Here is a 22,866-nt window from a genome sequence, read left to right on the forward strand (position 1 = left end):
ATCTTTTAAATAAGTCCCTACAGTAAGCCCTGCTGTTTTTTCCGAGTAACAGCTCTCTTTTGTAGTTTGAAGAAGAAGGGAAGGGGATATCGGAGATGCGACTCAATAAATGCATAATAAACTGTAAAGGATGCGGATAAGTTCAGTTTTATGGATGTCAGCGCAAAGCAGGAGGAACTTAATTTTTTAGATAAGCCAGCAATATGTATCTCCCATTTCAAGGAATTGTCCACAACAAGCCCTAAGAATTTTACAGATTCAAAGACGTCAATAGTGGTGTTATTCAATAAAAAGGGCTGCAATTTATTTTTATATGATAAAACTTTGGTTCTAGAAATATTGAGACAGACAAGATTAGAATCGCTCCATGATTTAAGGGTGATTACGTCACTAGATATGGTCCTATGAAGTGCCGTGAGGTCAGGGTTGCTCCAAGAGAAACTAGTGTCTGCAAATGAACATATTTTACCACTGATTTCTAGATAGGCGATTTCGTTTATAAACAGAAGAAAGAAAACTAGACCTAGTACTGAACCTTGGGGCACTCCACATTCTATTGGCTTGCAAGATGACATCGTTGTATCAACCCTTACAAGCTGACTTCTGTTGGTAGTTATGACACACAGTCGATTATTGTTTAGTTTCGGGATCATGCATAGATTCAGGATTCGTCGCCTGTTAATATTTTATTAAACCTGTTTTGAACCTTTTTGAGCGATTATCAAATTATGCGGTATCCAACGAGAATAAATATTTTTTACAACCAAATGTTCATGCAATATTGAATGTATACGAGTGGAACTAATGCCCAAGTATGTCTCACTATCATGATATGGCTCGAAGCTATGTTTAAATTATATTTATGGTCGTAAGTAATTTGATGAGTTAATGGAACTTCAAGTGTCTAATGGACATATGGAATCGCTTAAATTACAACGTTGCTTCCCGTCAGGGGACGGTTGGTTTACAATAAATCTTAATGATTATAATAAAATGAAAATTAAATTGGCAGATTTATAATTCTTCACAGTAACATTGATATAAGACAAAAAAGGTAATCCGAGACGATACGTAGATGGATCATAAAATAAGAAAAATATTTTATATCTTAATAAATGACATAAACAGATCTTAAATGGTTCCCATCGGGAGTTATCATTTTATCATTCTCCCATACATAAAAATTATCTATAACTTGTGATCTTGTTTATAACTATTTGACAATTTGAAGTGCTTAGCAGGAATTTTTGAAAAACTATCTAATTTACGTTTTTTAAATGAATAAAATTATTTTCTTAATTACTTAGTGTCAAGTAGAACCCTAATCCATACGAATTACTGAAACCCCCCAAAAATGACATTTTATGCATAATTACCTTTTTAAATATGATAATAAAGGTGGCAGATATGCACGCACCGGTTACTGAAGCTATAATATGTCTGTTATTAACAATGATCTTATCTTCGCTTCGTCTTAGTAAAATCACGTTCACGGTAATCCTATAAATCATGACACCTAGAACTGCAGCTAGTACCAATGTCAGCTAAAAATTATCATATTATATATTAAATGACAAGATATTTTGATAAATTATATATTACAAAATCCAGGTAATTAGATTTTCATTTTCCATTTATTGAGTAATGTGTTGAATAATGTGATAGCTGTAATGAGTTGATGAGGAAAATGGTAAAATGCACCTATACCTGCCTATACCTGGCCTAACAAAGAAAACACGAAAATTATGGAAAAAATATATTTATTTTTCAACGTTATCTTATTATAGCTCCATAAACTTTTCCCGGCGATGTTCAATAAGTGCGATACCCTTTTTATAATAAGAATCGTCAAGCTCCTCAAAATAGACATTAACTGCCGACATCACTCATCTTTGTTGGAAAATACTCGACCACCGAAACATTTTTTCAATCTGGAAAACGGTGCATGAGGTAGCAATTCAAACTTAACTTAAATTAATTAATTTTCATGAAACAACACTTTCTACTTAGCCAAATACGGCCACGAATGAAACATATTATATGAGGGTTGTCTGAAAAGTTTCCGACTTAATAACGAAACAGAACACTACACTACACTCTCAGTCCAGTGATGTATAAACATATTTAACCCTTCCAAATAATGGTTACCTTCTTTCTCCTCAAACTAGGCGTTTATGTAAGCGATTACATCTTCAATTGATATCTCTCCTGCAAGTGGAGCTTTGAGGTTAGGAAACAAAAGGGAAAGCATTTCGTTTAGATACGGTCGTTTTTCGTAATTTCTGCCCTCACTTTATTGAGCAATTATAATACTCTCCAGGTAATGTTTTACCGACACCCGGAACGCCAATAACTTAAATTAAATATGCATAATTCCTCAGTCAGTATGTGGAAATGCGTTCTTTTGATATGCCGATAGCCTCTTATCTCTTTAATCTTAAATTTAATGTGACGATGATCCAGTAGATACTATTAGGAGAATTTTGGCATAAATCTCTTAACACTCGGAAATAAATACCAATTACCAATTATAAAATAAATTTCTGATGTCTGAAATATCAAAAATTCAATTGTCATTGAATAATCACATCCAAGCAGCAGCCTAGCGGTGGATAAATCTATTAATGTTCAATCAATTTTGAGAAGTTATTTTTAAGATAGTGAAAAGTATTACTTTCGCGGTTAAGAGATTTATTCTTAATTTTAGATGCAAAGGTGGAACCTCAATCCTCAGTTTTTGAAATGAGTACATTTACTGATCCTAGAGTAAATTTTTTTTTTGGATGGTCAAACTTTTCTGACGTGAAGATTTCCTTTAACTCGATTATTCCAAAGGCACAAGCACAAGTCTAAGATTTTTATAGCTTTCTTGCAAAGAAACTGCACGACCGATAGGAATAAACGGGTATGTATTACCATTGTGTAGTAATATTACTGCTTTAAGACTACTTTTTGGTGAATCTATGAATCAAGTTTGTGGGTCGTGATTAAGACTGCACAAGATCACTGTGGAGGTTTCAAAAAACGGTGACCTACGTGCCTTTTGCTAAGAGATTTCATTACTTGAGACGCGAGCCAAGAAGTTCTGCTTGTGCTTTCGATAGATCTATGTCTCTAACTAAATCGTTTAATTAAGGCTAAGTGATTAATGAAGTTCAGATGAATTGGGAAGAACAAAATTCGGATCTGAGGGGTCATGGTTTTCCGTATCATCTTCAGTTTCTTCGTCTAAACGCGCTGTAGGAATGGGTTGGTTTTCTTCGTGTAATTGAGGTCTTTGTGCTGATCTCGTTCCAATATATGGATAGTAACGACTGTTGAGCCCTGTAGTTTTCTTTACACAAAAATAACAATGTTCAAGAAGATTTTTGTGTTCTTTCCATATTATTGGTGTCGTAAAAGATAAACTTGATCGGGAGTCACTAAACTTTTAGTTGTTATATATTTTTGAGGTTATGTTCGAACATATTTTTGATTTTAACATGATAGGGTGAAAATTTGTTATGTTATTGTTGTTCTGAATCTGATGTGTCATCCAAATATCTCTTCGTATACTTTTACGAATTATATATAATATACGTCAGTTTCTTTCTCTTCAAAGTTGAACACGTTTTTCACAGGAAGGCCTATCGTGAATGTATGTCTGTAGGAGACCTTGAACAGATATTAAATAATCCTAACTTTTGAGATAATGATGACAACAATACCATTGATAGTGTTGAATTACCACCAGAAGATGTAGATGAAGTCACAGATTGTGAAGATTTTGACGAAAATCTAGTGGAAGATGAATCCCCCATAGAAGTTCCTGGGACACTGGAAGTTCACAGTATTCATGCAGAAGATACTATCGATGATGGTCCGAGTCCTTCGGGTTACCAGCCAAATAGAAAAACAACGTTTCTAGGACAAAAAAATCTCGTAATCCTGAAATACATAATGTCCATACAGAACATGATTCTGGTGAGAATTCGAATACATCCACTACTCATCAAAGTAAGAAAATGAAGTCAACAAACCCTGATAGTACTGAGACACAACCAGTTAGGGATACAAAAAAGAATAAAGAATGTAGTTTCTAATTGGGAAAAAATAGAGCCATCGTTTTCTTTATAAAAGAAAAGTACTAGCACGGGATGGATTGAAAAACACAATAATATAAAAGTGGAATTGAAGGGAGAAAGTCCTTATGAAATTTTTGAATTATTTTTTGACGACGTAATTTTTCATCGTCAGTGAAAGCTTAAAGTTTGTTACTCAAAATAGCAACCATCAATGTTTTTGTCTACCAAGTGTTTGAAAAAATTCCTGGGTATTCTTTTGTTGTCTGGCTATCACAGCTTACCACAGGATGAAATATACAGGAGAGAAGATGAAGATATTTTTATACCAGTTGTTAGAAAATGTATGTCTAGAAATCGCTATCTTGAAATAAAAAAATCTTCATTTCGCAAATAATGCAGAAATAAAGGATATTTCTAAGGACCAAAGAGACAAATTGTTCAAGATTCGACCGTTAATTGAGCATCTAAATAAGAAATTCATGACCTTTGGAGTGTTCAACCAGGACCTAAGTATTAATTAGCAAATGGTAAGATACTTCGAACGCCACTACCTCAAACAATTCATCAGAGGAAAACCTATAAGATTCGGGTTCAAAATGTGGGCTTCATGTTGTTCGGTTAGTGGTTATTGTTACCATTTTGACGTTTATGAAGGAACATGAACGGAAGAACCTGAAGTATCATATGGACTAAGAGGAGACGTCGTAATGAGGTTGATTTCAAAAGTTAAAAATCCTCAACTGCTCCAAAAACTTCTAGATATGAACATATGCACAACAGGCAGATTTGATAGAATCAATAGTTGCCCAATAAAGTTTGAGAAAGATATGAAAAAAGAAGATCGAGGCGCATACCACTGTAGGTTTGACACCAAAAATAAAGTCTTAGGGGTAATATGGAAAGATAATAATTGTGTAAACATGCTTACCAACCATGAAGCATATTACCTCTGTCAAAAACTTATAGATGGTAGAGAACAGAAAAAGTGAAAAAAAGTATTTCTTAACCATATTTGATTTCAGAATATAATAAGTTTATGGGGGAAGGGAATGTGTTGAGCTGCAACGTCCAAAGTATGGAACCAAAAAGGAAAAAATGGTACTTTCCTATATTTACTCAAATGTTAGATACACCAGTTATCAATACGTATGTGATTTTTAGTCTCTTTTTAGTCTCTTCTACGTCAGATCCGAAAAATGCGGGTAGACAACAGGCGAAGAATGTTTGCTTCCATATACGGACCAGCAACAGCGAAAATCATTATTTGACAAGAACTTTTGAAGGAGAGTAAAGAAAATGTGAAGTCTGCAAGAAAAACGTGGGAAAACAATGTGCCAAATGTGATATAAGTTTGCATGCACAATGTTTTCCCATATTCCATTCAAAATAATATGTCAACATAATATGTGACGAATAAATTTTTCTTGAATTTATTTAAAATATTTACTATATTTCCCATGATCCCCAAATGGTTTTAAAATTTAAACAAAAAAATTTAAAATAACTAATATATTTTCGGAGTTATAATGTTAGAATACAAAATCAATCGTAAAAATTCATGTAATTAGAAAAAATCAGAACTAAAAAAAATTTGGTACTTATGGGTTAATGCCAAAAAATGTCTTTTTTATTATTTAGTATATTTGATAAAATTATTTTCAACGTTTTTGAGGAACTATTGATATTTGGAATATTAATTTGGATGTTTCAATGCCATTAAGATACATCAAACAATATGTAACAAAAAAATTAAAATAAATATTATAATGGACACAAATTGCTTCGTTATAGAGTAGTAATAAATTTATTTGAATCGAAGGTGGAAATTTAAATTTGAAAAAAAAAATGCATTTTCACTTACCATCAATAATATAGTCGTTGTAGTTACTGTGTACGAAACGCATTTGTCAACCAAAGGTATATAGTGGTATTCGATATTACTATTTTTCAAATATCTCACTTTTCGAGCCTTAGTAACATATTCTGGTCTAAAAAGAATGTTAATTTTTTCACAATTTATAATCATAGGCCCTCCTCACATTTACATGAGTGTCGCTTCAATAAAAAAAATACTACAATGATAAAAATAAATATTATTTTTCAAAATAATCTTTTTCTGATGAAACGAATTTAATCCAGATAGTTTCAAATTTTTTCAAATCATCCAAATATAATCTTCTAGATCCGTGATTCTCAAAGTGGTCCTGATGATGCAGGGCTCTACAGGGGAATCGACAGGAGTCAATGTTGGGTGTGACAAAAAATGGGAGTCCAAAATGGTAGGCAGGGGTCCATAAAAATTTATTTTGGTTTCGATAGTGAAGAGCTAAAATGTTGACGTGAATCATCCTATCAATATAGGCAGATCATACATTTAGAAGCTCAGCGACTGTTACTTGTAAAAACTTGCATATTCTATATACAGCACAATGCGTCAAGACTTGCCATTGCCGCGCCGGCTGCCGTCCCGTCCGCAACGTTTTTTCAAACTTGTCGCAGATCGAATGCCTTGATGAAGATACTCAGACAAACGTTCAACATTCGATTGCCCTGCGTGATGATTTTAAAATAAGCTTTAAAGATAATTCGTCGATAGTAATCCCACCATGGACCATAAATCCATTTGATAAAACAGAAGTGGAGAATGTGATATTACAAGAGAAGCAACTCGAGCTTAGTACTAATGAGGAGCGGAAACTGACATTTGAAAGAGGGCAATATGGGGAATTCTGTAAAAGCTTCTAATCGCGTTTCTCTCGTCATATCTTTTGGATAAAAATTGTAACGCCGTTACAAATCTTTTTATCTAAAAAAAAAGAGTAGATTCAATATAGAAACGGGAGATTTGCGGTTATTCCTCACAAAACTCAAGCCAAATATTGATAATTTGCTGTTAATCCATCATGTACATCCCTCTCATAAAAATGATATTTTTTGTAATTACCATTTTAGAAGTTACATTACATTATCTTATACGTACTTATACTTATATTATATAAGAGTTCAGTTTTGATTATATTAAGACTGTTATAACAATAAAAATTGATAGTGTAATAATTTAGATATTTGAATAAATACCTACAACACAAGAGAATATACTATACCATTCCGAATGGGAAGATTTCTAAATAAAATATGTGAGAATTGATTGGTTCTTCTGCTGTGAGTGACTGTAGATTTCAAAAAAGTGAAATTGCTTTTTTGATATCCACCCACAGCATAATCAATTAATATTTGATTGGTTGATTCTATCATTAAATAATTAACCATATGAAGCAATCAATTCTAACCTCTTTTTTTTCAAAAACTGTCAATTCGTTGTCGAAACTTAGCCATAACGCAAGTTTCCACAGATAGATCTAATCTTCATTTTTTTAAGATTTGGGCATTGTTAGTAATGTAGGTGCAGGGAATCCAACAAATATTTGAAAGTGGTCTATGAAATAAAAAGATTTGGGAACCAATGTTCTGGATGTTCCGTAAAATAGGCGTTTATCTCTGCCTTAACCTCCTCATTTGTCTAAAATCGCTCTACACCGAATTTTTACGTTTGGGAACAGAAAGATGGATATTTCGGTTCCTAAATTTCAGAATGTAACGTTTCTCGGGTAAAGGTTCGTGGATAAAATTTTACTGCACTTAAAACTTTATTACATCGCTTATTACACTAATTATAACACCTCAAACATTATAACACTACAAACACTCTATGACCAACATTTCATTTTATATATCATTCCTTTACCGCCCGAATTGCTTGGATCCTTCGCCACTTACTCACTACTGTGGGTTTATATCTTACATATACTTTTCTAATAACTCTAGAACATTGTAGAGAGTTCTGTCCAGAAACTTCTGTCCAGTTACAGTTTACTTATTTGTCCAGAAATTTCTAAATAATTTCTAGATTATGGTTAGGTTAGATGAAAGCCACGCATCATCTTTTCCATTACATTTAATTATGACCGGTGCAGTTAGTCTCACTGTACCCTTCTTGAAATTAGTAACCGACTATTTCATCTGACATACAAAGAGGAGAGGTCTAAATGAACGATCTGTTTCTTCTCTTTGTTGCTTTACTGTTTCTGGTAGACCAAGCCGTTGAACTGTGTAATTACCGTAAAAAGCTGTCCCAATCATTTTGTAGCTTGACGGACCTCCCCTTTCTACTCATTTTCTGCAGCATGAGTAAGTGCAGTTGTTTGGGTCTACTTCTGGGTTCTCCACACCAATCCCTCATTATATCCAACTCAATAAATTCACCTCGTCGATGAATGGGGGTTGTTTACTAGTCACGATATGTTTGCAAACAGTTCGATTGAAATATTTACTTTATTAGCTGTACATTAGCCAAGTTCAATGGCACGCACTTTGTTAATAATTCCTGTAGTAGTTACACTAAATAAATAACGGACCTGAACGGGATATGAACACTCTTAGTAGCAGATAATCACTAACAAATCATTCTATTGGACGGAGCACTATCAGGATAATATCTACATAATTTTTCTTCTCTTTCACTATAACCCATTTTTCGCGCTTTTGACATAAAATAGTCGAAGGGATCCAAATCAGATGAATATGACATATGGGTAATAAATCTTTTTCCAGTATTTTTGAGCGAAAATGAGAGACAAATGAACAGGCGCATTTTCGTGATGGAACAAAAACTGTTAATGTTTGGTTTCATAACATGTCAGCAAATACGTTTTTTGAAGATATACAGACTATTGAAAAAAACCATACGAATTATTACCTGCACATCTTCTCAAGAAAGACCAAGAGCAGAAACGCTCGAAATATTTTCCAGATGTACTGCAAAAAAATTGAAGAAGACCCTCATTAATTCCATTTTACATGAGTATAATAAAATATAGACCCATTTAAGATTGAAATCTCCTATAAGTTTAGTATAGGTCGTATTTAAAACAAAACTAGTGGCACAGTTATGCGAAAGCGCGCACATCTATGATCACTATATTTCAGAAGACTCTACCCAAATATTCAAACCAAAAATGGCCGAACACCCAAAAAATTCGAACGGAAAATCTTTATAGGCAGTGTACAGGTTGTCAAACATAAAGTGGCCCATATACTTTTCTCCAAACCTATAAGAGTTATCAGGAAACTTTAATCACAAAAGTTCTATGTATTTAAAGGAATTTTTAGATCACAGACTTTTGGATTAAACAGGGTATGTATTTCCCAGTTCCTGCAATGCAGGTAGTATACCTTGCCTCTATGCTTCGGATTGTCTCTCGTACTATAACAGTTTGATTGAGATAATTAATTTCATCTCGAGTTTTTTCTTTCAATTATACCACTATATAATTATTTCTATTTTTATATAACCCCCCAATAAAAGTCCATTAGCTTTAAATCAGGACTCCTAGGAGGCCACGCTAATATCCCATTTCTACAAATAGTTATATTGTAATGCTGGCATAGATAATTTATTATAGGCTGAACACAATGACATGTCTTGCTATAAAACCATGTTTTCTCGATAATTTTGCGGCAATCTGTTTATTTTATCTTCTATTTGATTTCTGATCTAATTATAATACCTTCATCATAAAAAATAGTACCTACTACTAGGTTATTTATTATTGCATACCAAACTTTGACGCCACGATGCCCTCGCCTCTTAATTTTTCTTATGATATGATTGTTTATTCGAGACCTGCTAAGGCAATTTTTTCTGTTGTGCATTCCAGTACTTGTGAGAATAGCTTCGTCCATTATTGTTTCACAAAACTCCAGCCTTTCTTGATAATCACCATTCAATAGAAGCTACGTTGGGAGAAACTTAAAGTACTTAAACTTATTCATTTTTAATGTAATACCTTTATTTAACCCTAGGTCACCTTTAGCATCTCTTAAAGAATTTTTGAGATTTTCCTGGAAATATAACAAAATATTCAATTGTTGATTTCCCGTTAATTAAATATTTGGTCTGTTGCGTTTGTTATTTTTCAAAACTCCATATTCAGTCGTCTTTTATAATGCGTGTAAATATTTTTTTTGTCTGGAATTTTGCTGTTGGGAAAACGTCTTCCATATACTCTTAGGGCAATGGCTGAACTTTTATTATTCTCTATGTCTATGTAAACTATTTTAGCTTGTATTTCAATTTAATCTTCTTACTTTACTTTTCAAACAAAAATTAAAACTATGACTAATTACATGATTTACAAGGCCGCCTCAACTGTCAACTAAAACAGCGATTTTTTTTAGCAAACGTCATATTTTTTGTTTTTGTATGAAGGCGTTTTAAGCCTCCTTGATTTCAAACCGTATATTACCAAAACAATAGGTATCCCTTAGATACTGTTGGAATTATGGGTAAGGTAACGGTGCATTTAAGGAAAAAAATAACTAAATACGTTATCAATTGAAAGATTATTTTATTTCACTTAGAGTTTCGGAGGTATGATTTTATTATCAATTCTATACATAAACCTATACCTGGTTTTATGACTGGTAACTCGAAAACTTTTTAGTCGAATTTTTCAAGGAAAAATTAGACTATTACGGTAGGCATGACTAGAAGAAAAATGGGGGGCACATCATTTTTCCCATGTTTTGAGACCTCCTGAACACGATTATGATGGTTTTTCGAATGTCTGTAGTTTATATATATATATCTATATATCTGTTTAAACTAAAATTCTTATTTTCGTCTCTCGAGCAATTGCTATGGGTCCGATTTGGTTCAAAATTAGCATACATGGCTTTTTTGGCGGCGGATTGATGTTATTAGAGTTTGGTTGAAAACAAATAAATATTTCGAGGGGTCACAGTGCAAAAAAAGTGGTTTTTGACCTTTGCAGGTCAAACGACAAGCGACTGAAAAATGAAATTTCACATGTAGGTTCAATTAGTTGCGAGATGATTTCCTGTCTAATGTCGAAACTTTCCATCTCCACCCCTCTCCATTTTATGGTCATTTTTGTTATATTTTCTGATTTTTTGGCCAGAAAAAGTTTAACTAGAGGGTTCGACCTTCGCATGCAAGTAGGGATGTCGAAGAATTGTCTTTCTCAAGTTCAAAGTTTTCTTCTTCAGTTCTTCTAGCACAAAAAGCCCGAAATCATTTTGATCGTTGTAATTGTTGAACTGGACCGCCTCCTATTTAATGAATAATACGAGTATGATCGTTGCTAGGGTGATTTTTTTTACTTCCCATTTTCGAAATTTCTTGTCATTATGACAATTTTTTCTTTGTTGTCAATTGGAATTGAACAAGAGGGTTCGAGACCAGCGGGTCTATTGAAATTATGGATTTTCATTCGAGAGAGAGAGTTAACTTGTGAAATGAAAAGTTATTGAGGAATAGCAAATTTTCCATATAAAGAAATGAGATTGAGAACTGATATCATTTCCAAGAAATTCATTTTATGGAAAGATTTGTTTGTGTATTAGTTAAATTCTTCATTCGACGAAAAATTCGACTTTTTTTTTTCTTTATTTTAGGAAATACCAAAATATATTCCTTAAAATGTGTTTAACAGATGTTTTGAAGTAGAAAACTTTATTTCCAAAATCATATTGAAATCAATATTCAATCAGTATCAATATACTCGATCCATTGATCAAAGCAGTACTGGAAGTCTTCTTCCATCGACTCAAGTCGGGTCCCTTTCAAAGCAGATCCTTTTCTAGCCTTTCAAGGAAATCTGAGCAGATCCGTTAACGCGAGAGCTTTTGGTCAGGAGTCAGATTTTTTATTAGCAACTTCGCACAGACTTTTGTCATGCGTAATTCCTCGTGTAAAATTTCTCTAACCGTTTCTTTATCGACGTTTACAGCCTCGGCAATCATCTGGATGCTCATTCGACGACCTTCGCGCACAATTTGGTTGATTTTGGTCACTGTTTCCGGAGTTGAGACAGTCACAGGGCGACCTGGGCGCTGGTCATCTTCAGTACTCTCTCAGCCATCACTAAAGCGCTCATATCACTCAAAAACACCCTCAAGAGATAGAGAATCCCTAATAGGTCTCTTGCAATAATTTATAGCACTCAGTCGGAGTTTTTGATACGTTGCTCCTGTTTTTCGTCACACATGGTTTTCGGCACGAGAAAAAAAAATTTCTGTTTAGTTTTTTTTCAAAAATGCAAAAAACGAAATGATTTTAATTTTTTGTGCGTTCTGTTAAAGGTATAATATACAGGGAATGCCATTAAAAAAAGAGATTATTCATTAACAAAATTCGAAGCTCATACAGTAAAAAAGATACCCAGTATGATTCTAGATTAGAAAATCACGAAAATTCAATAAACCTAAGTTTTGTGTTTGAAAATTCCTTCTGCAAATGATGCCAGTTAACCTCATTTTTATTTTGAGGAATTTTCAAATATAAATATTACCACTAAATCAAAAAACGCAATAAAATATAGGGTGTTCCATTTAAAATTCCAAAGTTTATATAGATACTGAAGAATTGGGACACACTGTATAATCCAAAAGTCAATAATCTGAAAAATCTTTTGAATACATTCAATAGAGCAGACCAGACCATTCTGCGGTTTCACGGTCAACCACCAAATGATGAAGTTGAAAACAAAAGAGAAAGATTAGATCATGGCAAAATAATTTTTCTTCAACTCGTTGAAATAGTACTTTTAACTATGGAGTAAATGTTTCCAATTTATTGGATTATTTGTTTATAGGTACATTTAAATATATTAAAATTTAGTCTCTTTATTACATGTATGAGCGGTCTTTACCTTGTCACTGTATCATACGGAAGGTCCTTTACGTTCCATTGAAGTTGTAGTTCAGCTTGTCTTCTTTGCCAGTATTCCATGAAAACTGTAGCTGTAAAAATGTGACAATTAAATCGCAATAGTGTATTTTAACAAATACTTACACCACAATGAAACGAAAACCGAAAACATGATCGACATTCGATTGTCAAAAAGACTGGTTATGTAAGCCATCATACACGTGCTTTTTAATCTTTCAAATTTACATTTGAGATAATGGCATTTTGGGCACATAATCTGCTCACTTTGGCATATTTCTTTACTGAAAATACAATTTAAAGTAAATTAATATCGTAATTTTCCTGCTGGTGGGCTTAGCTCGTTAGGGCGGCCCAACTCAATCCGCCGCGGTACTCTTGACTGAGTATCGAGGTGGACCGGCACGTTTACTTTGAACAAATTAGAGTGCTTAAAGCGGGCCAAAGTTTTGCCTAAATACTGTGTGCATGGAATAATGGAATAGGACCTCTGTTCTATTTTGTTGGTTTTCGGAACCCCGAAGTAATAATTAATACGAACGGATGAGGGCATTTGTATTGCGACGTTAGGGGTGGAATTCTTGGATCGTCGCAATATGGACAGAAGCGAAAGCATTTGCCAAAAACGCTTTCATTGATCAAGAACGAAAGTTAGAGGTTCGAAGGCGATCAGATACCGCCCTATTTCTAACCATAAACGATGCCAGCTAGCGATCCACTGATGAATCGGCGGGCAGCTTCCGGAAAATTAAAGCTTTTGGGATCCGTGAGAAATATGGTTGCAAAGTTGAAACTTAAAGGAATTGACGGAAGAACACCACCAGAATTGGAGCCTGCGGCCTAATTTTTAATATCTTTGCTAAATATTTGTAGCATGAAGTTACGTAAAAGCAACGATATTACAGATTTTGAATGTAAATTATATTCTTAACGCAAACATTTTATTCTTATTCTAGTATTAATATAAAATAATCCAGATCAAACGTAATATGTAGTTCTTTACGAAAATATTATTTAAAACGCTTGTATTCCCCCCGCGCTTCGAATCTCAGGTTACCTTAGATAAGGCGACCTCACCTTTCGCATCGTTAGGAAAAGGTAAACGCCAACAGCAATAAAAGAAATGGTACCTAGTCTTGAAAGAATGTTAGGTTAGTAAAAATATTTACAAAAACACAAAAAACAAAAAAAAATGTTTTCATGATCTTAGGTATACAAGAGGACACCCCCAGACAAGGTAATTCCGTACTTCATCAACAAGTGCCGATTTATACATCGGGGACAGCTATGAAGAAGGCGAAGGACCTCTCGGTGGAGAGTTTTGGAGATTTGCGCGCGAGACTGCGACGCGCAAAAGTATGAGGACCTGTCAAAATGACAGGGGGTTGGGAATGTTCTTCTCCGCATCAATCCACGGATTTATCTGAGTGTGGAAGCTTAGAAGGACGGGACTTTTCGCGTGCGTATGTATGTGTGAAAGGAAGTCGAACCGGCGTTCTCTTCGAAGCGAGAAGCTAACCCAGGAACAAATAAGTGAGTAAATTTATTTTCTCAAGTCCAAACCTCAATCTCGCAGGTTCAGCGAATTGGTAGAAGGTTAATACCGATGGCAGCCTCAATATTTCGTAGAGCCGAGGCAGCTCTCGAGGAGCCTCCGCAGAGTGAGTTGTAAGAAGTTTTATCGTTGAACGACCTAAACTTAGATAAAAGAAACTGATTTATGAAAGGTAGGACAGTAGTTGTGTCTGCAGCTACAACCGAAGACCGCATCACACCGCTTGATTGAGAATACGAGGTGAGTTTGTACTTTTTATATATGAGGTTAGTGTTCTCAACCGCAGAACTTGTAAATGGGATAAGGAAAACGCCATTGACAGAGCTAAGGTTTCACGTCTCGGTGGGGGGTCGTGTTTGTGCCTAGAGCAAATTGATTACTGGGGGAACTGAAACTTTCTCGCTCTGTTATTAAAGGAGCTGCGTATTTCTCGCTCCAGTAAGAGTCGCGGAACTGCCATAGAGGGAACTGAGTTTTCACTTGACAGTGGCGGTCGTGTTTAGACATTCATCCAACCGATTATGGTAAGGAACTGTTATTAAAGGAGCTGAGACTTTCTCGCTCCAGTATGAGGCGTGGAGCTGCCATAGAGGGAACTGAGTTTTCACTTGACAGTGGCGGTCGTGTTTAGACTTTCATCCAACCGATTATGGTAAGGAACTGTTATTAAAGGAGCTGAGATTTTCTCGCTCCAGTATGAGGCGTGGAGCTGCCATAGAGGGAACTGAGTTTTCACGTGTCAGTAGCGGTCGTGTTTAGACCTTCAGCCAACCGATTATGAAAAGAAACTGTTATTAAAGGAGCTGAGACTTTCTCGCTTCAGTATCGTGTTCAGTGGCGGTCGTGTTTAGACTTTCAGCCAACAGATTATGGTAAGGAACTGTTATTAAAGGAGCTGAGGTTTCACGTCGCACTGGTAGTCGTGTTAATGCCTCCAGCCAAACAAGTAGGGAAACGATTTGGAAAATTGTTACAGAGGACATAGCGTCAATAAACGAATAAACGCGCATGTGGTAATTTGGTATCGCGAGATTTGCAAACCGCAGTCCTTATTATAAAGCTTTGATCGACCGAGAGCTTAGTTTCTGTACGCCGCTTAATTCCGCTTTTTGCACGCATCCAAAATTCCAATGCTTGAATATAGTTTTTTTCAGTTTGTAATGGAGAGCGTTGTGTTAAACCGGAACTTCACTTTCCTCTACAACTCCATATTTGGAAAGCTTCATAAGAAACTTCACCAGATAAAATCTATTCTACTGGCCTCAGCGTTTTCGTCATCACCATAGTGACGGCTAGAGTATTTTATTTTTTCATTGATGCAAGTGGAGAATACCCCGAAAAGAAACTGGCGCCCGCGGGAATCCGTTAACGTCAAACCGGCGAGTAAACTTGAGAACATTACTCAATGAAAGCAATACTCAGTATATTACATTACAAGGGAAGAAAGTTGGTTTTCGGCCCTTTAGTGTAATGCGCCCACGTACTTCTCACAGAAAATAAATATTAAATTTTGGTTCCTGCTAATAGGGACATAAGAACGTACTTTCGACTAAGATATGATGAAAATACAATTTTTTCTCTTTTTGGATCGTTTGGTATATGTTGATAGAGGGTTAAGAAGAAATACACGTTAGTTATGTTTTCGAGGGATATATATACAAATTTAATTTTTTCATTATATTAGTTTAAAAGCAACTACAAACTACATACAACAAATTTTTATTCAATTCTCGTGATTGTAGTTCTACATTCACACACCAACTTAATAAGAATATTCATACGATTCCCGTATTAATATTATAAATTTCTTTCTCAAAAATTCGATTTTGAGAAATCGGAGCATTCGCAAAATATAAACATTCTAAATGTTCTATTAGACAGAAGCGGCTTCAAGACTTTCCCAATTATGCAATTTAATAACCTTGTTTCTCTTTGGGATTGGGACATAATTATTTTAAACAAATTCTAATGTAACGGTGTATCTAATTTCAATACAAAGACATCAATAAAGCAACGGTTCATATATATTTTCTAAATTTGTGAAGCTCAGTGTATAATTGTTCTTCTGTATTCAGTTGGTTATTTATTACTTGAAAAAGAATTCACTGAAACAACTTTCACTAGATTTATCAGTACGAGTATACTCGATACAATGTTTTAGAACCGACAACATGCTCGCAGTCACAAATTGGGTTTGATACTTAAGTTTTGAGATATCTCAAATTTGACATTGTCACCAGAAAGTTCGACTTTTTTAATTGTGAACGTTTTCAAAAAGTGTCATACGAGTGTTATTTGAGTTGTTTATTACTTGAAACATTAATCTTGGTCAAAAAATGGAATTAAATCGCGAAGATTATCGTGCGAAGATTTTCGAGTGATTATCAACTCGCTTCGACTGATGATGAAGTACCATTTCGAGCAATTCGCTAAAGGATGAATTTCATAAGGGTAGTCCAAAGTCGGCTGTTATATCTGAAAAAATCGGTATTGATACTGCAAGATCGTCCTGTAACATACCGTGAGATTGATGCATATATGGACGTTAGTTCTATTCGTATAAATTCAATATTACATGAACATTTTACTGTTACAAATATTTGTTCACGTTGGATACCGCATAAATTGATAATCTCTTTAAAAAGCTGGGGTTGATTGGTGTTATAAAATGCTGAAAAAATTCAATCGTGATGGTCACAAAACGTCTATTGTGACATGTGACGAATCATGGATCTATGCATACGAGCTCGAAATTAAACAATAATCGACTGTATGGATCTTTCATGACGAAACAAATCCAACAAAAGTTGTTCGCGCACGAAGCATTTCCAAGCAAATGGTCGCCTATTTTTTCGAAATAACTAAACATGTTATCACCGTTTCATTAGAGAAACGTAGAACGGCAATTCTGAATGATACACCAGCATTTGTTTGCTAGAAGTGTTCGAAAAAATCAGGAAACCAATCGCAGAAGACGAATTATTCTCCACGACGACAATACGAATTGATAGGTCATCCGCCGTACACTCCTTGTTTAGCACCCAATGATGTCTTATTTCCGCAGATCAAAACTAAACTGCGAGGACGTTTTTCTACACCTGAAGACGCAGTTGATAAGTACAAATTATATGCTTTGGAGATACCTCAATCGGAATGGATAATTGTTTCAAAATATTTGTTTTTATTTGTCTCAAAATTCAAGTAGCAACCCTCCTATCAAGTCGTCTAGTTACTGCGGCCCAATGTATAGGTGAAAGTAATTTTATTGCTAGCTAGAGAGAGGAGGAAGGGTTAGTTTTGGTTAATGTATATTCTATATAATGCAGTATACAGAAGGCAAAATGTTGAACAATGTGCAAACTTCATCATATGCAATATGTTGGCATTGTTTAATGTTAATCTGTCCTTAGTAACGTAAATTTCCTCACCTCCTAACATTCCAATCCGAAAATGTCACTGATATTCCATAAATTAATATAAAAATACTCAAAATTGCCGGAATTATTAACATCTTAATATAATGTTCCATCCAAGCGAAATAGAATGCGTATTCAGGTCCATAATATTTTTCTATGAGAAACATTGGCTGCGCCTTATACCAACATTTGAAGTTGCCCCAATATTTTGCTAAAAGCTGAAAAATAGAAATAAATAGTTCAAGATATTGTTTCGTAATAAGTTTTAATACGAAAAATTGAGCCTACAACTGTCAATATGTATTTTTTGTTATTAATAAAGAATGTAACACACATTTATTTTTAGAACAATAAATATTAAACTCCGTAATATAGTAGTATCACCAAACTGCACAAATGATAAGGGAAAAAAAAGTTGAGGCAAATGAAAAATTTTTGTCTTATGCGGTAAGATCTACACCATGAGATGAACATGCTCTCAGATCATCTTTGTTAATTGAATACACCTATACTTCACTACATTACCACTCATCCTGTCAGATCAATAGAGCTACTGGCCCCGAAAGAATACCACCAATCGTATTGAATAGATTCGCAACTGAAATAACAAGTCCGCCATGTAAACTTTTACAAAAAAGGTTTCTTTCCTGCAGATTGGAAACTTGCTCGAGTTCAATCCATAACAAAAAGGGAAAAAAAATCTCAACAAGTACATTGACAAAGTCTTGACAATCGCTCTCGACATATCGAAGGCTTTTGACAGGGTATGGCATGCCAACCGTCTAAATAATTCGAGCGTCAACCACCCTCCAAAATATATAGTAGTGACCAAACATACTGACTTTTTTCAATAAATTTTTCAAATAAATATATTTATTAACTATGTAATTTAAATATGTATGTGTATGTATTTGAGTTTTTTCCTTTCTGCTCGCCCCCTCCCAAACTCTAAACCAGTTGTCACCTAACTCGAAATGCTCTATAACTTGAAAGCTGCGTAATTATTATCATTAGGATTCTATATAGGCTATACAGAGTGCAGCAATCGTACGACAAATTTCCGTATAAAGATTATTTTAAGTACTGCTAAGTATTGCATTGATCGTAGGCAAGCGGCAAACCCTAAAAAAACGCTTTGAAACACAAAAAAGTGACCAGATTCGTACGTATGGCTAAAAGTGGTATATCTATATGTTTTCGAGATCGCTGATTCCGAATATGAAGTTTGTTTTTAATTAAATTTGCGAATACCTTGTCAAAGTCAAAATTTACGAAAAAATTTTGATAAAAATTGAGACATCATTTTTTGCGTTCAACTCGCGACAAGTTAATGCAATCATAATGCTATTTTTCCTCTGAATGGAGTTTTTCAATTGTAATTATTATCGTTTTTCTTTTATTTGGATACCCTGGCGCTTCTGTAAGTAAAGCTACGAAGCCTCTGTATAAGGGTCTCGACCTACAGATTCAGAAACGCTGATATAATCATCAGAATTTTATATTACAGCAGAACCTCTAACTCGAATTCCAAGGGAGAAGTCAAAAAATTCGAGTTACGGAGCTTTTGAGTTATAGAGAATTTCGAGTTTGGTGATAATTGGTTTCGAGTTAAGGAAAAAAATCAAGTACATACACATACAAATTCAAATTACATAGATAATAAACATATTTATTCCAAAAGCTTTTTTGCTTTAAATAAGGTTGTTCTTTATCTAAAACATTGTCAAGAGTACGAAAAGCAGCAAATTCTTTTCTCTTCTGAGTTACTTGTTTGTTCTATAATATCACGTAACGTATTTAGTACTTAGGAATCGAGATTTCAGGATTTGGAGACGTAGAGAACGGAGTAAGAGAGAAAACAACTGAAGCCTTAAGAATAGCAGCATGTTTGAACGAAACCATATGGCGAAATAAACATATCGGAATAGAGGCAAATCGAGAATATAAAAGGCCACGGTTAGACCCATAATGACCAACACCGCAGAGACACGGCCAGAAACGGCGAAAACCAAAAGAATGATGGAAACAGCAGAGATGAAAGTGCTACGCAGGATAGCCGGAATAACCCTACTGGACAGGGAAAGAAGTGAGAACATCAGAAGATCGTGCAAAATAGATGACGTCAACGAATAGGTTCTATCAAGAAAGAAAGAATGGAATGAGCACATAAGTCGTATGGATAACGACAGACTGGCCAAGATAGCGCGCGATAAATCTCCATTGGGCCGAAGGAGTACCGGCCGACACTGAAAAAGGTTGAGCGACAACCTTGAAGCAGGATAGGAGGCAAGGATGTCCAAAATAAAACAGGCGACTACGCCTAATACGAAGAAGAAGAAGTATTTAGTGCTATTCTCGCCGCTCTAATGGAAACCAATGACCATTTATTCCATTGTTCCGAGGTCGTGAATTAAGAATCTCCTCGTCCGATAATATTCCTGCACTTAAGGTCACATGTAATAAATTCCACGAAACATACACCAGACGCTTCTTTATCTCATGCTTCAGGAGTTTGTAAAGAAATATCTTCAGCCTCTTCTTCGATTAATGACGAAGATAAACCACCGTCGTTAAGACAGTTTTTTTTATAGTTGTAGCAGTCACGTTTCGCCAAGCTTTAACAGTCATTCGCTTTGCTTGTAATACATCTATATGAGAATATTCCTTTTCTTCCATATTTTCCAACATATTCTTACTGAACACACTGTTTACACCAGCACTACACCAACACTCACTTTCGATAACCAAGCTATCGTCTTCAGAAACTGAAGATAAACATATTCCTAACAACTTCTTTACAGTATAATGATATAAAATTTTTGATGATGCATCGGTTGCAATTTTGATGTGGTGTTAGGAGGTAAAAACTTTTATTGATTCCATTAATGGTATATCGTTGTGTGCCGTGAAATGATCAATGAATAATAGGATCTTTCTTCTTTCTTTGGTCATTTTCAAATCGATATCCATGAGTCAGTTTCAGAAGATTCCAGAAGTCATCCATGCCTTATTATCCGCTTCATATTTTGAAAATCAGCGAGGTTCTTTCGATTTTCCGATAAGTAAAAGCGGGAGTTTTTCTGCACCAGTCATGTTTGCAGCAAGTAAAATTATTAAAAGTTCCTTGCTATGCTTTCCATCATGGTACCTATCATCTCTGAAAGTTAGAGTTTTACCAGGAAGATGTTTAAAAATAGACTCTTTCAATTGTTGCAAGCTGCAAATTTCAAACTTGCATTTTCCTCACAAACTTTTCTGTAAACTAGGTTATGATTAAACTTTTCCAAACATCCATTGCTTGCTCTGAAATCATAAAATCCTGAGGACTTCGAATACATTTCATCTTTTTCTTATAACAATGTCCCACTAATGCTAATATTTTCATGACGACACTGTTTTTTGCACGACAAGCTTTGACCACTTTCAACTTTTTTTATTATATTCTATGTATTCTATAGAAATAATGATATTCAAATATCCCGCATTAGTTTTAATATAGATATATGTCATTTTTGTCAATTTAGTTTATTACTACTTCCGGTACATGCAATCGCAGGTAAGCAAATGTACCATGTTGTAATTCATTCCTTCTCTGTAGGTCGAATAAACGAGTTGATTTACTGGACTTTTATTCGGAACCAGTAAAATTGAAATCACGTGATCGAAAACATTACATATATCTTCTTCATTCTTTATGATCTTTAGTACTCAATGGTATTTCAAATTGTTCCGCAACATCTTTCTTTTTTTTTGCCAATGTTCACTGCTTCGAGCACTTGTAATTTTTCAGCAAGACTCAAGATTTTTAATTTACGTTTCACACTTATTTCTTATCAATTTCTTCACGTGGACGTCAAACTTGATGTGAATTGCCTTAAATCCCTAAATCTAAGTCTAAATTTTACAATCTCCAACAGAAAACCTGACGTCAGCTATAAATTCCATTACCATTTCATAGAATTCATAATCCAAATAACATACTTACGTACGGTAATAATTTTATGGAGGGAAAAACTCCGACTTATAGAGAATTAAAATTTTGAGCATCGGAGTTTTTGGTGCTTGAAAGGTAAAGGGAAGAAATATTGCTTTGAGTTTTTCGGCTTATCGAGGTTCGACTTACGGAGGTTCTAGTATATTCCAATATATATTTCGAAAGTTTATTTGAACAAAATATTGATATTAAGTTCATGAACAGTAAAATAAACTCGTAGCCATAATAACGCACCACACTTTATTTCAATATCAAAACCTAAAATGATAATCCTTTTGGGTTTCTTTTTTTGACTATCACAAATAGTTAAAGTATTTTAAACGTAACAAAATTTCTTAACGGCAAATAACTTTTTGTGGTTTTTCAAAATTTTCTTTCAATCTATTGTTGAACCAACTTGTGGACAGCAATAATTTAAGTCAATCAAGGTGTGTTAAAGTCGAGACTAGTTAAACAAAAAATGAATAGAGTTAGACAGTTAAGTGAAGGTAAAGCTGAAAGAATAGCCGAGTTAGTTGGACAGGGACAAAGTTATCGTGAAGTGGCAAATCTGTTTGGTGTATAACAACACAACCATTGGCAGATAGATGCAAAGATTTTAAGAGACCGGTTCACATTCTACGAGGCCCGGACAAGGAAGTCCTTGTAAGTTTTAACTCCTCGAGATGACCGATTTTTGCAATTGAATTTATTAAGAAATCGGTCAACGACAAGTGTCGAGCTCAACAGCCTTTTACGAGAAGTCCGAAATGTAAATATCTCTGATAGATCAATAAGACGACACCTTCAGAATGCTGGTCTACACAGCTTTCCAGGCATCTTTGCTAACGAGGCAGCATCGTATTGCTAGACTAAGATTTGCAAGGCAATATTTAGATTGGAATTCACAAAATTGGTGCCAAGTTTTATTTACTGATGAAACAAAAATCAGTCTAAGAGGTCCAGATGGACTTAATGTGAGAACATACCTCAAGAAGTGATACAGCACCTAATTGAAAGTATGCCCAGGAGAATGTTAGCAAGAATTACATCCAGAGGCGGAATTACACGCTACTAACGTTTTAAAAAAAGGAACATTATTGTTTGGA

The 22,866-nt window shown here is 34.6% G+C and overlaps 1 protein-coding gene across 2 annotated transcripts in view; it reads right to left on the bottom strand.

Annotated features, from left to right (window-relative positions):
- The window catches only part of LOC130897529 (anoctamin-4-like), a 95,782-nt gene that overhangs the window by 64,538 nt on the left and 8,378 nt on the right, over positions 1 to 22,866 (bottom strand). For both annotated transcript variants that reach the window (XM_057806438.1, XM_057806437.1), the window contains exons 4-8: positions 17,797 to 18,002; positions 12,940 to 13,097; positions 12,797 to 12,887; positions 5,926 to 6,052; positions 1,377 to 1,544 (exon numbers count right to left, since the gene is read on the bottom strand). In XM_057806438.1, coding sequence (XP_057662421.1) covers positions 1,377 to 1,544; positions 5,926 to 6,052; positions 12,797 to 12,887; positions 12,940 to 13,097; positions 17,797 to 18,002 — 750 coding nt within the window. The remainder of the gene's footprint in view (positions 1 to 1,376; positions 1,545 to 5,925; positions 6,053 to 12,796; positions 12,888 to 12,939; positions 13,098 to 17,796; positions 18,003 to 22,866) is intronic.

The sequence above is a fragment of the Diorhabda carinulata genome, chromosome 8 (genome assembly GCF_026250575.1).
Source record: "Diorhabda carinulata isolate Delta chromosome 8, icDioCari1.1, whole genome shotgun sequence".
NCBI lineage: Eukaryota > Metazoa > Arthropoda > Insecta > Coleoptera > Chrysomelidae > Diorhabda > Diorhabda carinulata.